The sequence below is a fragment of the Salvelinus namaycush genome, chromosome 31 (assembly GCF_016432855.1).
Source record: "Salvelinus namaycush isolate Seneca chromosome 31, SaNama_1.0, whole genome shotgun sequence".
In the NCBI taxonomy this organism is placed as follows: Eukaryota; Metazoa; Chordata; class Actinopteri; order Salmoniformes; family Salmonidae; genus Salvelinus; species Salvelinus namaycush.
Window position 1 is genome coordinate 29799726 of NC_052337.1, and position 19298 is coordinate 29819023.

At 39.5% G+C, this 19298-nt stretch overlaps 1 protein-coding gene across 1 annotated transcript in view; it reads left to right on the top strand.

Annotated features, from left to right (window-relative positions):
* The first annotated feature begins 731 nt into the window (after positions 1 to 731).
* The window catches only part of LOC120025770 (retinoic acid receptor RXR-alpha-A), a 156838-nt gene continuing 138271 nt past the window's right edge, over positions 732 to 19298 (top strand). Inside the window, exon 1 of the mRNA XM_038970409.1 lies at positions 732 to 974. Within this exon, the coding sequence (XP_038826337.1) occupies positions 947 to 974 (28 nt within the window). The 5' untranslated portion in view covers positions 732 to 946. The remainder of the gene's footprint in view (positions 975 to 19298) is intronic.

Genomic DNA, 19298 nt, shown 5'->3' on the forward strand with positions numbered 1-19298 from the left:
GTGATTCCCAACCTTTCTTGGTTACTGTACCCCAAATCACATTTTGCTCTGTCTGAAGAACCCACAAAGTATCCCTCGTGCATTTTACCAGTAGGCCTATGGTCTTATGAGTCTTCCCAAGTACCCTGTGGATAGCCCAAGTACCCCAGGTTGGGAACCACTGACTTACTGTAACCCCATCCTACCCCTTTTCAAGCCCTGACATTATTTTATGACTTCATATTTAGTTAATGTCTCTCCCTTTGATACATTAGTATAATCATTAGCCTATACTTTGAACATGAGAAATGTAATTATTTTCAATAGGCCTGTTATGGATGTTTTATGCCCATGCCACAGCTTTGATTTGACTGGGTTAAATACAATAGGTGTATGCTAAACAACGGAAACGTGAGAATGCCTTCCTTCACGAGAAAAAAAAGCACTTTAATTACCTTCCCCTTGCCTCAATTCAACCTTATTTTGAAATGCCAAGTCGTGTGTAAATTCGAGTTTTGGATAAATTGGTTTCATACCGTCTCAAAATTCAGTTTGTAATGGACCGACGCTAAAGTGACAGCTATATGAGGACACTTAACAAATGTTCACACGTTGGCGTCGACAGTAAAAGTCCTACAAGGGTTAATAATAAACTCCCCCTTTCTCGTGTGTCGTTGCGGTTTTCTTGCGTTGGTGGGAGTCCCCCTTTCGAGGGTCCCTTTTGCAGTGCGGATCCAGTAGTTGGAGTTCTAACTAAAAAGAGAGGAGCGCAAGGAGTGAGCGCAGCTGAGTGAGCAAACAGAAGTAGAAACATTAGGTGAATTTTGACACAAACGAACGTCGTTTTTGAAAGACTGTCACTTTTACTGCCCTGGATCCATCTTTCCAGCCTTGTAGAATAACGCCCTTGTTTCCCGCCTGAAAACTCACACGGTCGTGTCAGCTGGCATGAGCTAACCCACCAGACATGGAAACCAAACCTTTCTTGTCATTGGGTAAGTTTTTGCTCTTCGAATTGTTTTTTATCGCAAGATTTGAGTTGTTACAACGTTTAGACTCACGCAGAGTTTCCGAGTGATAGTGTCGTTTATGCACTGTATTTTGAAGCTTCAGAAATGAGTAATTACAGTCAGGTAAAATAAAAGTCATGTTTAGTCTACGTTGTGCACAATATATGGAAAGACAGACTTCTTGTTTGGAAGTTTTCAAGAAATGTTTCACGGTAATGTTTCACAGAAAAAACTTGAGTCGCGTCAGGCTTGTCAAATACTACAATTCACTCTCGTGTGCCACTGCTATCTGTCCTGATGACATCCGCCTGATTAGGGTGACATCTCATTCAGAAAAATCATACTCTCTCTTTCAATAGAGTTCATATCAGAATATTCTGCAAAATATGGTCATTTTGATTCGATTTTTTTACGAGATAGGCTACTATCTAAAATCGAATTTACCCAAAACCTACTCGCGCATTCATTTTACATATAGCCAACTGTCCCAGGGAAACACACCTGGCTAAATTACGCTACATTGCGTATGCACTTGGGGACATAGTATATTAAATACTTAAAAACCTAAAGTGCAGTTTTATAGCTAATCTCATGCTTTTTTACAAATTTTGCCATGTGGCTGAGAGAAAATGTTGCTGTTTTGAAGCTCAGGAATTCTTGAAAGATGGGCAAAATTTGAAATATATGTTTTGATAGACCAAAGTATGAGCTATCACACCATGTAACAGAACAACCTATTTTATACAATGCAACTAACTGGATTCATGTCAACTCCATCAGACACCATCAACGGCATGTATACTGAACAAGAATATAAACACAACATGTAAAGTGTTGGTCCCATTTTTCATGAGCTGAAATAAAAGATCCCAGACATTTGTCATACGCATAAAACGCATATTTCTCTCCAATTTTGTGCACAAATTTGTTTACATCCCTCTTATTGAGCATTTCTCCTTTGCCAAGAAAATGCATCTACCTGACAGGTGTGGCATATCAAGGAGCAGATTAAACAGCATGATCATTACACAGGTGCACCTTGTGCTGGGTACAATAATAAAATGTGCAGTTTTGTCACATAACACAATGCCATAGATGTCTTAAGTTTTAAGGGAGTGTGCAATTGGCATGTTGACAGCAGGAATGTCCACCAGAGCTGTTGCCAGAGAATGTAATGTTAATTTCTCTACCATAAGCCGCCTCCAACGTCGTTTTAGAGAATTTGGACGTACGTCTAACCAGCCTCACTTCTGCAGACCACGTGTAACCATGCCAGCCCAGGACCTTCACATCCGGCTTCTTCACCTGCGAGATCGTCTGAGACCAGCCACCCGGACAGCTGATGAACCTGTGGGTTTGCACAACCAAAGAATTTCTGTATAAATTGTCAGAAACCATCTCAGGAAAGCTCGTCTGCGTTCTTGTTGTCCTCACCATGGTCTTGACCTGACTGCAGTTTGGCATCGTAACCAATTTCAGTGGGCAAATGCTCATCTTCAATGGCCAATGGCACGCTGGAGAAGTGTGATCTTCACTGATAATTCCCAGTTTCAACTGTACTGGGTAGATGGCAGACAGCGTGTATGACGTCGCGTGGGCGAGCGGTTTGCTGATGTCAATGTTGTGAACCAAGTGCCGCTTGGTGGCGGTGGGCATAAGCTTCGGACAACGAACACAATTGCATTTTATCGATGGCAATTTGAATGCACAGAGATACCGTGACGAGATCCTGAGGCCCATTGTCGTGCCGTTTATCTGCCGCCATCACCTCATGTTTCAGCATGATAATGCATGGTCCCATTTTTCAAGAATCTGTCCACAATTCCTGGAAGGTGAAAATGTCCCAGTTCTTCCATGGCCTGCATACTCACCAGAAATGTCACCCATTGAGCAAGTTTGGGATGCTCTGGATTGACATGTGTGTGTTCCAGTTCCCGCCAATATCCAGCAACTTTGCACAGCCTTTGAAGAGGAGTGGGACAACATTCCACAGGCCACAATCAACAGCCTAATCAACTTTATGTGAAGGAGATGTGTCACACTGCATGAGGCAAATGGTGGTCACACCAGATACTGACTGGTTTTCTAATCCACACCCCTACTTTTTTTAAGGGTATCTGTTACCAACAGATGCATATCTTTATTCCAAGTCATGTGAAATCCATAGATTAGGGATTCATGTATTTCAATTGACTGATTTCAATGTTGTGTTTATATTTTTGTTCAGTATAATTGTTTAAATGATTGTCCAACAAGTGTTTAAAATTCTTGATTGTTTAATTCTAACATTATATTATTCAAATATGTAATACAAATCTCCAAACTTCTTTTTGTTTTGTGTTATAGCACTATATAATGCCTCAGGGCTAATTTATTTAGCATTTTGGCATGTTTTTCTTGATATATTACACATATTACATATTACAAATATTACACATATATTACACATATTACAAATTGCAAACATTACACATATATTACACATCATTTCTGTACATCACAGAAGACTGAAATATAACAAAACCGTTTTACATAGAAACACCAGATTTTCGGCAGGTTTTTGAAATAATGTTTATTAATTATGAAATTATGACAAATATTAGTAATATTCCAACCATGAGGCCACTACATGGACGATTTGGTAATTTGACTGCAGGAAAGAGTTAGACTAGCCACTGACGAAGTTGACAACAGATACAGACATATTTACAAATAAAAGTTCAATACAAACATTTGTAAAATATGGAAAATGATTAATTTGAAAATCCCCAATAAAAACATAACTTTACAGACCATAAGTGGTCTTGTTGCACTACATGTAATATGGACATGAATATAGGGTCCTTATGGTGGAGCTCATTCCTGATTAATTTAGGATATTAGATCAATCTGAGTTCACCAAATCTCTGGACACATCTTTTAGGAATCACAATTTTGAGAGAAATATTATTTAAAGTCACAGAGGGCTATTGCAAGAAACTACATAAGATGTTTTTTGTGTTAATATGTGACTTGCTCTATCATAATCAGTCACATTGACCCCAAAACACACAGTTTTCTACAGTGCTGGGAAGAGGAGAATGCTAGCTTTCTAATGAGACCAATATGATCTCTACTCCAAATATCAAGCGAGTTACGTGCCATTACATGCTGTATCACCAAACCATGTTTTTGAGAAAAAACGCAGTCAAAGTTTGCAGTTACTTTTAAGATATTTATTCAAATAATTAATAACAGCTATTTACTTAATACAAAACACAATCCATGAAATCCATTGACATGAGTGCCTGTGTTCTTCTACCATACACATATACACACACACACACACACACACACACACACACACACACACACACACACACACACACACACACACACACACACACACACACACACACACACACACACACACACACACACGCACGCACACACACACACACAGTCCTCGAACATATTATGGTTGTGGCCCATAGTTTTTTCATCTTAGATTACATTTGGAGATAAGGCTTGGGAGGATAAGTAATGAATCAATAACCACGTTAAATAACATTTCTTATAAATACGTCACAGATAATGAGTATAGATGTGCCCAAGCAACCCTCTCACAAACCCAGGACCTGCATACTCTGTATGACAGTCATACAGAGTAAACAACATCTGAAAAGAGCTGAAACAGTGAAGGGGATAGAGGGGTGAGCACTAAAAACGGTCAGAGTAATCTCTGGGGCGGCAGGTGAAAAATCTGTCTGTGCACATGAGCAAGGCACTTAACCCTAATTGCTCATGTAAGTCGTTCTGGAGCGTCTGGTAAATTACGCTAATGTAAAATGTTTCTCAGCTATAATGAGACCACAAAATCTGACCACACGTCACCAGAGAGGAAGGACTTACAGTCTCTTTGGATACGATTTGTATGGGCCTTCGTTAAAGTCTTTGCCGCTGGTCCACTGGCTTGAGCTGACGAACGTTTGATACAAATATAACTATCAAGATTCAGGAAAAGGATCACGCATCGAAGTTTTTATACTTGTGCCACACAGAGGACTTGGTCTCAAATGTCGGTAGCACCCGGATGTCTGCCCTCTTAAATCCAAAGATCTGTCCTGGGAGCGGCATCGCTTGGACATCAGTGAAGTTGACGTAGTGGACGATTCTCTGAATATCCTCGTAGGACAGCACCCATTTTCTGGCAAGACGACTGCCACACCTCTTCTTCCTCGAAGCCATACCATGTTCCTTGTAGAACTTTCACTGCATTCAGCTTTTTATACAAATACTCAAATCAGAAAATAAATGGGCTCTTGTATTTCTTTTCATGATGCAGCCTACTACTCATACTTTCTTAAAAAACTCATGAACTTTTTCATACTGTTGCAGCCCCAATAACAACAGAAAACATCAAGTTGTATTACTCTAAAGAAAACTTACCCGTGTAGAAACTTGAATGTTTCTCTGTAGATTTTCTGTCTATCAAGGAAATAATGTCCTCTGATGTTTCGTTTCTTTTTGTTTGCTCGTTTCCTTGCAGACGTTAATGGAACCAGTGATCTTGCCAGTGAGCACTAGATGTTATTCATCTGAAAACAAGACAAATAACAATATATAATTCTTTAACATTCAGTCATCTTCATAATATATTCTAGCCAATACATTTTCAAGTAATATCAACAACAATAACACAGACAAGCTAAACATAACCTGCACTCATTGAAATGCATGGGTGAATCCCCCCCCCCCCCTACACCCACACACATACAACACACACACCACAAACAGTACACACATGCAAAAGACACACACACTTTTACTAGTTGTGTAAATGGGTCATGTTTGATATAAAGGTATGTGATAACAATATTGATGGCAATTTCATGCATTTATGTAATAGGACAAATATAAGCACCCACCACACACACACACACACACACCACACACACACACACACACACACACACACACACACACACACACACACACACACACACACACACACACACACACACACACACACACACACACACACACACAGGTCCCATAAATTACTAGCTACATAGCTAGCTACGTTGCATGGGCTACACATCCCCCTCTTCTCTCCCTCTCTCCCATGCCACACGTTAACTCACTCATACACACACACACACACACACTTGGCTTTAACACACTTGGCTTTGTAATGTCATCATCATTACATGTATAACAGTTTAGATGTAACTGTAAAATAATCTTGTATGCTCCGAGACTCAGATATGGTTTGGCATAAAGACAATTTGAGATATTCTGTTATTTAATATGGTGTTTTATTTCAAGGTTAATTTCAAGGTTAATATCAAGGTTAATTTGCTTATCTATGTCCATAATATTGGATCAAATGACATTCATTAGACCTATAATTCATTATTCATTACAGCAAAATAATTGAATGTATTAAATTAATAGTTTAGTTCCAAAACGGCATAAAAAAGATACTTTGAAGCTAATTTCTGAGGCTTCTATATTGCAATAGTCTACATGCTATAGAAATACTGTAACGGCTGTCGACGTCGTTCTCCTCCTCAGACGAGGAGGAGCATGGATCGGACCAACACGCAGCGAGGTATTTAGACATGATGATTTTAATAATAATAATGAAGACGAAAATACACTTGAACAAACTACAAAACAACAAATGACGTTAAACAGACCTGAACATGAAAACTTACATAACACGAAGAACGCACAAACAGGTACAGACTAAACAAACGAAACAGTCCCGTGTGGTGACGAACACAAACACGGAAGACAATCACCCAACAAACAAACAGTGAGAACAGCCTACCTTAATATGGTTCTCAATCAGAGGAAACGTCAAACACCTGCCTCTAATTGAGAACCATATCAGGCAACACATTTAACCCAACATAGAAACACATAACATAGAATGCCCACCCCAACTCACGCCCTGACCAACTCAACACATACAAAAACAATGGAAAACAGGTCAGGAACGTGACAAATACAATGGATTTTACACAGCATACTATTATTCCCAGAGTGCATTTCAACTTCCATGGTGCAATGCTCCGCCCCGGAGCTGGGTTGTCACTAGTTACCACAGCCACAAAGTCAAAATGGCTATAAGTAAAAATCTATAAGAAAAAATATATATTTTTGGTCTTCATTTAAGGTTATGGTTAGGCATAAGGTTGGAAGTGTGGTTAAGGTTATGGTTAGGCATAAGGATGGAAGTGTGGTTAAGGTTATGGTTAGGCATAAGGTTGGATGTGTGGTTAAGGTTATGCATAAGGTTGGAAGTGTGGTTAAGGTTATGGTTAGGCATAAGGTTGGAAGTGTGGTTAAGGTTATGGTTAGGCATAAGGTTGGAAGTGTGGTTAAGGTTAGGGTTAGGCATAAGGTTGGAAGTGTGGTTAAGGTTATGGTTAGGCATGAGGTTGGAAGTGTGGTTAAGGTTAGGGTTAGGCATAAGGTTGGAAGTGTGGTTAAGGTTATGGTTAGGCATAAGGTTGGAAGTGTGGTTAAGGTTTAAAATCAGATTTAAAGAAAAGTATTTGTAGAAATGTGACAAACACCTATGTAGTAAAATTTGAAATTGTGTTTTTTACATTGGATAAAAGTAGAGACATTGCATATCATACACTGCAGTTGAGGAACAATGGGAAAGTAATTCTGCTTTGAAAGTTGATAAACTTGTAACCCCACTTTTGAGAAAATGTCATTTCAATGCTTTGTTACACCTACTGGAGAGCTCTACTTTGTCTAAACCCATTCAGCATCGTAAACACCCTCTTAAGCCTTAGCCCCACTCATCTCTTTAAGGATTCAAATGTGAGGCCATGTGCTAAACAGACTGAGTTGTGTAGTAAACAACCAACGTTATCAAGACTAAAAGTGGTGAAAGTAGTAGCCTAAAATAAGGAAAAACTCCAGGTAAAAATACACTTTATCTAGTCCTTAGTCTATATCCTAATCTGACTTTGGTGCAGGTCATGTTGTTCTTCACATTACCGTCTCTGGTAAACACACACTATGTCAAATAAAATCTAAGTTTATTTGCCACATGCACCGGATACAGAAGGTGTACAGAAAGTGTCCAGATAAAAATATTGTATAAATATTTTATAATTATTAGATGATTCTTACCCAGACACACGTGTCTAAATTGATGGTTCATGTGAAAGAAATGCTATAACCTCCCCCTCAGCCACATCTAGCTACGTGGATGGGTCACTGTTGTCTAGACATGTACACATGTTCATGAAATACAATAGATGGCCACGTAATCAGCCCCAGACACACCTGGCTAACTTGATGGGTCATGTGATCATCTGGCTAAGTGGAATCTTTGGTTTAGAAATTTAGCTAGCTAGCTAGCTAAATGAATAAACCGGCATAATCACAACTCATACTACTACCAATGCAAACATTGCCATAGCTGTAGTATAGATCTGCAGGTAGCTAAAGCTAACCAACTAGGTTCAATGCTAGCTAGCTAAACTTAGGCTATAACTAGAAATGTAAATGGGTTTCTGATTCGAATAATATTACTACACAGATCATACCAGCAAGCTAATGTTCGCGAGCTTAACTTACAATGAAAACGACTTTCTGACAAAATTTGAAACTTATAATATCTGAAAATGTAGCTAGGCTGTTACTCGTATATTGTACATAGATGAACGCTTCATGGCAGACTGGAACCATTTAACTCTGTTTTGTTTGTAGCTACATATTTTTTGGCCAGCGTTGTGTCAAGTCACTCTGGTTCACACTGACCATGGCATGTGCAGAAAGTTTCCCATCACAACTTTTTCAACTGTGGATGTGGTAACTATTGAGGACACCAGGGCTGCTGGCAAACGTGAAGTAGTCTAAATATATTGCTGTCATAGCTAAGTTATAAGTGCATTTCTTCTGGGTTGTAATCATATTATAATGCTTACATGAATGTCGCTCAAAAATTATTTGAATTTAGTTGCTAATAGAATAACGTTACAATGAAAATCTCATGTGTAAAATAGTTTTTATGTCGTTTTGGAACTAAAACTCCCTTGCACTGCTTTGCAGCACCTTTTGCATAGTTGTTTCGGTGGGCTGGCCCTCATCATCTGCTCTGTAAGCAAAGTATTCCCATAGTTCGCTTCTGAAACGGGTTTTGTCAACAAGTTCCCGGCGTGGCGGTATGATGTTTTCGTTAGAAGAAGCCATGTTGTAAGCAGATTCTCTCCTCTCGCTTGCTTCTCAAAAGTGGCTCGCACTGTGTTTACTGCATGTGCAAGAGCAAGTAGCCTGGCTAGCTTACTACTGCCACCTTGAGAAGATTCAGACAAATAACTAGACAGACTCGATCCTCTCAGTTCGTATATGACGTGAGACACATTTCACAAAAGTACCGAAAGTAACACAAATGTTAGTACTGAACAGTTTTTCATGTTCTAGTATTGAAAAAGTACCGAAGTTTCTTTATACCGTGCAACACTATATTGAAATGTATACTATATGTTTTTTATTCTAATGAGATTGTCACTATTTCATATTTTCCTCTGATACATTGCAGTTCAGAATTATGTTCATTAGCGCTGTACCTTTTTTCATTACACTTAATTATGATGAAAATATTATTATGATGACTATTATTTGAATTATCGTTATTATTATCTGAAGTAGTAATTAGCAATATACAGTACAGCCTAGGCCTATTATCTATTTGTCCCAAAATATGGGAAAACAACTTATAACTATAATATTTCAACATATCATGTGGATCTATAGGCTTAGTTCTTTGGAGTCTTTTACACTTACAGACACTCACAGTGTAAATGATTAAAACCCAGCTACTGTATGTCTGGTGAACTGTATAGAGCACAACTTGTCCCCTGTAGGAGAGACATAGCCCGAAGCTGTAGGCAGCCGTGTTATTGTGACTGCAGGTCTTTCAGGGGCGCCTCATGTTACAACTTGACACATATCAGCAGCCTGCCCCCCCCCCCCCCCCCCCCCCCCCCCCCCGCCCACCACTGCCAGATGAGAGGCACAGGGACTTCTGGGATATCTCGATCTGATTACACACCTGATCACTGGCACTGTGATCACACTGGCCTTTATGTGGCTTATCAGACATATGGAACATCTCACCATGCCAACTTTCACATAGACATGACAGGTTACTGTTTTATATTTTTCATTTTTTAAATTTAATTGAACCTTTATTTAACTAGGCATTTAATATTACAGGCCTACTGTAGTTTCCGTGTCTCCGTGTTAGAATCATTGACAGTATGATTTTTCCAAAATGTTTACAGGCCCAGCATAACTTAAAGTCTGCATGTGTGTTGTAATAGCAGTGTAATAGCAGTGTAATAGCAGTGTAATAGCAGTGTAATAGCAGTGTAATAGCAGTGTAATAGTTAGTGTTTTATTAATCAGCATCTATCTATGCTTCTTTAGTACAGCTGAGGTTCTAATCATTCCACACTGTTTCAACATGCTGTATCAGCATGCCATTTGTCGTCAGTTCTTGATTTGTCAGTCCGTAACTCTGGATTTAAATCCCCGCTAATGCTCTGATTGTTAATTGTCCACTTCAATGACACAACTAACTCTGATAAGCCCTTGAATCTATTGAGTAGTTGCTCGCTCTGTGTAATTATCTAGAGTTGTGTTGCATTAGGATTAAAAACATGCCACTGTTTGAAATAACAGTTCGAGCATTTTACAGTTATGGATTGATTGTTGGCTGTGGTGATGACATCCTGCTTTTGGCGCGGCATGTTCTATATGCTGCTAACTAGCCACTGGAGCCTGTTTTTTCTGTTTTTCTCCCTCTTCACTTAAAGCTGTAAATATTGGAGCAGTGACATTGAAAACAGGCGGAGTGTCAATTTAGTCAGAGGAATTTGAGTGTGGCCATCACAATAAGCCAAGAAACCATGTATTAAAAAGGATAGTGTTCTTCGCCAGCTCGGATGGATTTTGGGAGAATGGGGTGTATTATTAAACAGAGAAAATGACGTGGTCTTAACTGGCCTGGTTGTCTTCTCCATGGGGGAAGAGAGCAGATCTAGTAATACCTGAGATGTACTGCAACTATGTTATCTATGGCTAGAGATAACTAAGGATAACCGTCCTTATTTAACCTAACATTTTTATGGGTTTTGTTGTTTGGTTGCTTGTAAGATGGCGGCAACAGACATAGCAGCTCTGCTTCTAGCTCCTATGAAACTTTGCAGTATTTAGTTTTTTTGTGTGTTTTTGACAAACATTTCGCTACACCCGCAATAACATCTGCTAAATATGTGTATGTGACCAATACAATTTGATTTGATAATGGAACTGACTGAACGTAAATAAGACTGCAGAGAGAGCTGACACAGGTTCAGAAAGTAACATTTCATTAAATAAGTGTTGGTGAAGTATTGCTTTTAGCATGGCAGTGATGGTGATGGTGAAACAAATATAGAGGCACTCTAAGGGATAGGTTAACTTTTCCTCTTTCTATTTGATGGAACCAGATTGGACAGGGACCTTTTGGTGGAAGCCAGAATGGCATTGGCCTTGGTGTTATACTCAACCCTGACTGCAAACCTAAAGAAAACATAGTAGTTTGATAAATACAGTTGAGCTCAACAATGTCTGGTATGGTCATTATTGATGAGCTGGTTTTATAAGTGTGTCCCACCACCTGTTACTGAAGTTGTTTGTTATTCCTAGTACCTCTACAAATCAAGGGTATACACTTTATTGTTCTTGTGTATGTTTGGGGGGTAGCCTATTTCAGGAATAGAAGGTAACCCCCGCCCCCTCGTCTTCCCACCAGTGAAGTTCATGGTCTTTGATGAGAAAGTTGGGGGGGTGCAGACAGAGGGTGGGAGACTGCAGGCTGCAGGCTGCATTCCTCTCCTGGCAGTAATTCAGGAACAAAGGTAATACTGGGAGTGGGTGTGTCTGGTGGGGGGGGGGGGGGGGGGGGCATGGAGGGGGGGGGGTGAAGGGGTGGGCTCTGCACCGCGAAAACGCCTTGGACAACTTTGTCTTTCACAGCCGTCCAGTTTTGTGTTCCTCATGTGATGCTTTTGCTTTCCTTTTGAGAGGGGGCTGCAGCTGTCATTTTTATTGGAAGAGGTTTATAGTGAAAGTTAACAACTTAAAGTGACAGCTCTCTCTTTCTCCCTGACCCTCTCTTCCACACGCCCCCTCAAGCCTCACTACTCCTTCAATTCAAAGAAAATGTTCTCCCTTTCCCTGCCACCCCTCCCCCTCCCTCCCTGCCGGCATCAGAACCAAATGTACAAGACAGAGAAAAAATTGAAACACAATTATGAACACAGCCGCAAATGAAAATTCGAGGTTCTTTTTCAAACTGGAAGTTAAGTGCCTTGGAAGTCTAGACTGTCACTTTTCATAGGATATACTGTATGTGCTGCTGTGCATTAAGCATTAATGTTCTGCTCTGCTGGCAGTAAAAAAGGAACTGACTCTGGGAGAGAGAAGCTGTGCACCTCCATGCTGATGATTATACGCTGTATCACCCCAGCCCCAGCCTGTTTGTGCTCTCAGAACAATACTCATCACAAACTGGGCATCAGACAGAGGTTCATGGCAATCGCTCAAACAGTTGTTAATTATTTGTGTTTAAGGTAGTGGGAGAGGTTTATTGATAAGGGCTGCGCTGAACTTTGAACCTTAAACATTGACCCCTGACCCCTGTGTGCATTATCATTGGAGGAATTTTGCTTTGGGCATTCAAGCTTCTTTTTTTTTACCATTCAGCTTTTACCATTCTAAGACCATTCCGTTCATGCTGAAATGCTCTACTGTGAATCTATTCCTATAGAGTATTCCTTTTCCTGCATTGCAGGACACATTCTGGATGCCCACCTCTCTGGCTGATTTGCAGGCTGAGGGAATGTGAGAATGTGTCTGTTCTGTTCTGTGGGACTGAGAGTATTCAGGATGCACACAGCCACTCTTTTGAAGTCTCTGTGGGGATTTGACCAGATCACACTCATAATTCGCACAGAGAGAAAGATCACTCTGCCCTCCTACCCAGAGATCCCACGGCTCTATACTGCACGGAAGAGAGAGAGAGAGGGGGAGGGAGAGAGAGAGGGGGGGAGAGTCAGAACACAGTCCACTAGAGTATTATGGTTAAACCTCCATCAAGGACTAGGGAAGAAAAGAGGAGTTGTTGCTGGCCAACTTTACTTAACTGAACATCTCTTGAATTGCGCCCTGAGTTGAATTGTGCCCTGTAAAATAGCTTGTAACACTTTCTTTCACAGTGCTCTAATACAGGAATATTGCTTGGAAGTTTAGTCAGTAATAATGTTGTGATTAAGTCATGAGAACTGGTTTGGTTATCCACAATGGGGCCAATTGAGACTTAGGAATTTAAGCCTTTCCTAAGCACACCTTTCGTATGCACTTTTCAGTATTTGGTAGTCAGACTTACCTTAGTCAGTCACAGGTGTGGCTCCCTTGCATGCTCTGAATAAATGTCATTCAACAGCTGAAAACCCTCAGACTTGTTGGCCAACAGATTTTCTCGTGGAGTTTTCATTCAATAGGGTTTTCAGTACATTTATCTGAAGCCATCCCTTTAAATACAGTGTACCTTTTAGTTAGAATTTTGTCGACAGACTCAGTAGAATCATTTTACAGATTCTTTATATACAGATCAATGAAATAAAGCCATCTAAATATATGCATATTTGTCTCCGTTTCTGCACCAATTGGTAGATTTAAAAAATACTCTGATCTTATAGATTATTTAGGTTTCAGAAAGTATTTATGAATCATAAAAAAATGGTTAGGAAAGCATTTAATCACAAAATAAAGAAAACTGGGGATTGATTCATTCTGAAAATTCCCACATTCAGTTCTTCAACCCATGTTAATGTTGGAAGATTAGTGTACATAGAATTATAATAGGGAGAATAGTCTACAATAGTAGGCTATACCCTCACCTATTGCCCGCAGGGCCTGTTTCCCTGGGGCCTGCTGATGTGCCCTCCGGGAGACGGTAAAAAGGCTTCTGATTGTATAGCGTTTCAAAATCCAATTGCGGGAAATAAATAGCTTTGGAAGCAACTACTGTTCTTCTCAGCTTTCTGTGGGTATATTTTTTTTATTTGTTATCTCTTAATATTGAGCTCAATAGCAAATATTTTCCAACCAAGATATTTGACATGGTTTTAAGACACGAAACGTGAAATGCACAATTGCGCATCGGCCATTGCGGTTGCATAGGGTAGGAGGCTACAACTGCAAAGTCTTTTTTAAGACATAAAATGTACAGTTAGAGTAAGTCATGACTAATGTGCTAGCTAATATGTTTTGAGTTTTCACTTCCTCATGTGATGAATTAGCCCCAAAATAAATGAGCCTATGATATTAGTACACATAAAGATGTAGGCAAATTCATCTCTATTGAACAACAAAATTCCGACAAATCTGGAGCTCATCAATACCCTATTGTCAACCCACAATTCATGACAATCACTGGATTAGGTTGCACATCAAAATATCTTATTGAATAGCCTACCATCTCAGTAGTCTATTACACAGTCTAAAGCACTGTGAATGTCTTTATAAGGTGATATATATATATATATATATATATATATATATATATATATATATATATACACAGTTGAAGTTGGAAGTTTACATACACCGTAGCCATTTAAACTCAGTTTTTCACAATTCCTGACATTTAATCCTCGTAAACATCCCTGTCTTAGGTCAGTTAGGATCACCACTTTATTTTAAGAATGTGAAATGTCAGAATAATAGTAGAGAAAGGTATTTATTTCAGCTTTTATTTCTTTCATCACATTCCCAGTGGGTCAGAAGTTTACATACACTCAATTAGTATTTGGTAGCATTGCCTTTATATTGTCTAACTTGGGTCAAACGTTTTGTGTAGCCTTCCACAAGCTTCCCATAATAAGTTGGGTGAATTTTGGCCCATTCCTCCTGACAGAGCTGGTGTAACTGAGTCAGGTTTGTAGGCCTTCTTGCTCGCACACGCATTTTCAGTTCTGCCCACAAATTTTCTATAGGATTAAGGTCAGGGCTTTGTGATGGCCACTCCAATCCCTTGACTTTGTTGTCCTTAAGCCATTTTGTCACAACTTTGGAAGTATGCTTGGGGTCATTGTTCATTTTGAAGACCCATTTGCGACCAAGCTTTAACTTCCTGACTGATGTCTTTTTAATTTTTTAAAATATTTTTTATTGAATATCCGAAACATACAATATACTTGCAGTGAAGCTGCTCAACAGCTACATAATACCAGTCATCCAACAGACTCCCATTCAGAGCGACACACAGAAGCATCCAGGGTCAATGCCCTGCTCAAGGGCACGTTGACAAATCTACCACCAGGCCAAAAAACGTGAACCCGAACCCTCCAAGATCCCCCCACAGTTCCCCAATAGCTGTCCCTCAACCATTCGAGACCACTCCCATAACCACCCCCACCCCAAGAAGAAAAATAAAAAATACAATTAATTTCATTCCCCCAAGAACCCCCCAATGCACCAAGAGAATGAACTAAAGATCAAAAAGGAAAAGTTAGAAGAAAACAGCAAACAACAATGCACAAAAAATTACAGATACTTTTGTACCTGTTTCCTCCAGCATCTTTACAAGGTCCTTTGCTGTTGTTCTGGGATTGATTTGCACTTTTTGCACCAAAGTACGTTCATCTCTAGGAGACAGAACACGTCTCCTTCCTGAGCAGTATGACGGCTGCGTGGTCCCATGGTGTTTATACTTGCGTACTCTTGTTTATACAGATGAACGTGGTACCTTCAGGTGTTTGGAAATTGCTCCCAAGGATGAAGCAGACTTGTGGAGGTCTACAATTTTTTTTCTGAGGTCTTGGCTGATTTCTTTTGATTTTCCCATAATGTCAAGCAAAGAGACACTGAGTTTGAAGGTAGGCCTTGAAATACATCTACAGGTACACCTCCAATTGACTCAAATGATGTCAATTATCCTATCAGAATCTTCTAAAGCCATGATATCATTTTCTGGAATTTTCCAAGCTGTTTAATGGCACAGTCAACTTAGTGTATGTAAACTTCTGACCCACTGGAATTGAGATACAGTGGATTATAAGTGAAATAATCTGTCTGTATACAATTGTTGGAAAAATACTTGAGTCATGCACAAAGTAGATGTCCTAACCGACTTGCCAAAACTATAGTTTGTTAACAATAAATTTGTGGAGTGGTGTTAATGACTCCAACCTAAGTGTATGTAAACTTCTGACTTCAACTGTATGTGTATATACATTTTACATTTACATTTTAGTCATTTAGCAGACGCTCTTATCCAGAGCGACTTACAGTAGAGTGCATACATTTTATTACATACATTTTACATACTGAGACAAGGATATCCCTACCGGCCAAACCCTCCCTAACCCGGACGACGCTATGCCAATTGTGCGTCGCCCCACGGACCTCCCGGTTGCGGCCGGCTGCGACAGAGCCTGGGCGCGAACCCAGAGACTCTGGTGGCGCAGCTAGCACTGCGATGCAGTGCCCTAGACCACTGCGCCACCCGGGAGGCCTCATTCATATATATATATATATATATATATATATATATATATATATATATATATATATATATATATATATATATATATATATATATATATATATAAATATATGCACATTTCTTGTTAACAAACTATAGTTTTGGCAAGTATTGTGTGTGTGACGCTGCGTGACGCTGCGGAAAACAGTTAGTGGCACCAGTGCCACCAGGGGAACATGTTAGTCTAGGGCCCTGTCAAGGGGGGGATTTTTAATCTGCTGCTGACTAATGTTTTCTTCTGCCAAATTGGCTGTTGGGAAGAGAATCATGCGATTGGATGTGATGCAGAAAAATGCACATGGAAGTCAGTGATTTATTTTTACTATAGGTTAATGAGGCAATACAAATGTGATATGACTAAAATGAAAGGGAATTGTTTTCATCATTTTGACAATAACTAGACTAAATCATTATTCAAGTGACAAAAATGTGACTAAGACTTAATAATATTTTAGTCAAAATGACCAAGACTAGACTAAATAAAAAAATGTGTGCCAAAATGAACACTGATACACAGAGAGAAAAGTTCATAAAAAGGGAATTCCCCCAATAGAAATTGGTGTAGAATTCAGATTTCTTATGATCCTTCATGATCTGATATCTTCATACTGTTCTTCTGTCTTAAAAATGTATGAATTATTTCACATTTAATGAGCTTCAAGTACACTGATCAAAAACATAACTGATGATTTCTCCCATTTAAACCATTTCATTATAGGCAGTTTAAAACAAGTATTTGTATATGTATACACACACACACACACACACACACACACACACACACACACACACACACACACACACACACACACACACACACACACACACACACACACACACACACACACACACACACACACAAACCCACAGGAAGAGACAGAAATAGAGTTTTATGGTATTTCTATGAGGCGTTTCTTAGACATAGAGGTGTTGGGACTTCCCCCACCTCCAGTCTGCAGCCGTGCTACTACGTCTCTCACCTCAACAGGCGCCAGCCAATGAGTTGAGTGATGATCAGTGTGCTGCACGCCAGAAGGCCACAGTAGCAGCACAGTCTTTAAAACACACTGCACATGTTACAGGAAGGTGCCACGATGTTCAGCCCCAGCCAAGAATCAGATTGGTGGAAAGATGTGGCAGAGGGGTTTAGCAGCAGTGGTGTAAAATACTTAACCTGTTGAGGACAGAGGGCGCTGTTTTCACTTTGGGGGAAAATCGTGCCCAATTTAAACGGCCTCGTACTCAATTCTTGCTCGTACAATATGCATATTATTATTACTATTGGATAGAAAACACTCTCTAGTTTCTAAAACCGTTTGAATTATATCTGTGAGTAAAACAGAACTCATTTTGCAGCAAACTTCCTGATAGGAAGTGGAAAATCTGAAATCGATGCTCTGTTCTAGGGCCTGCCTATAAATGGCCTTCATATATATCAGTATACATGCACTTCATACACCTTCCACTAGATGTCAACAGGGGGTGAGAGAAGAAATGGAGTGTATAACTTGATCTGGGGTCGAATAAAAGCTCCTTGCATGACGTGTCACCAGTTTCCTGTTTTCTGGAGCGCGCGAGAAGGGACCTGGTATTGCCTTCTGAAAAGCTGTCGTTATAGACGACTAATATCTCCGGCTTTGATTTTATTTGATAAATGTGACAATATCATCGTAAAGTATGTTTTTTCAATATAGTTTTATTAGATTATTGAAATTTATTTGGGACGTTAGGCGTGTTGCGTTGTGTGCCTTTGTTCAGGAAGGAGAGCTTCGCGCTACTTTGCTAGCGTTCCGTGCTAATTGACTGGAGAAGAGGACATTCTAAATCCAAACAACGATTGTTCCCGACAAAGGACCCCTTGTACAACATTCTGATGGAAGATCATCAAAAGTAGGACCCATTTTATGATGCTATTTCATATCTCTGTCGAACATGTGAAATAGTAGTTTGCGCCCAGATTTTGGGCACTCTCTCGCTATAACTAAGCTGGATGTCGTAATGAAGTTATTTTAAGAATTCTAACACGGCGATTGCATTAAGAACTAGTGTATCATTTCCTATACAACATGTATTTTCTAGTAACGTTTATGAATAGTTATTTGGTCAGAATAGTTGAGTGTCATAAAAATATCCGCACATTCTGGGAAAAAGATGCTACGTTAGCACAATGTATAACCACTGATTTCAGCTCTAAATATGCACATTTTCGAACAAAACATAAGTGTATGTATAACCTGATGTTATAGGACTGTCATCTGATGAAGGTTTATGAAGGTTAGGGAAAATTAATATCTTTTGCTGGTTTATTCGCTATCGCTAACGTGCCTATTGCTATCGCTAACGTGCCTTGATGAATGAATGCGGTAGTGTGGTAGGCTATTGTAGTAAGCTAATATAATGCTATATTGTGTTTTCGCTGTAAAACACTTAAAAAATCGGAAATATTGGCTGGATTCACAAGATGTTTGTCTTTAATTTGCTGTACACCATCGATTTTTCAGAAATGTTTTATGATGAGTATTTAGGTATTTGACGTTGGTGTCTGTAATTACTCTGGCTGCTTCGGTGCTATTTCTGACGGTAGCTGTGATGGTAGCTGCAATGTAAAACTGATTTATACCTCAAATATGCACATTTTTCGAACAAAACAGATTTATTGTATAACATGTTATAAGACTGTCATCTGATGAAGTTGTTTCTTG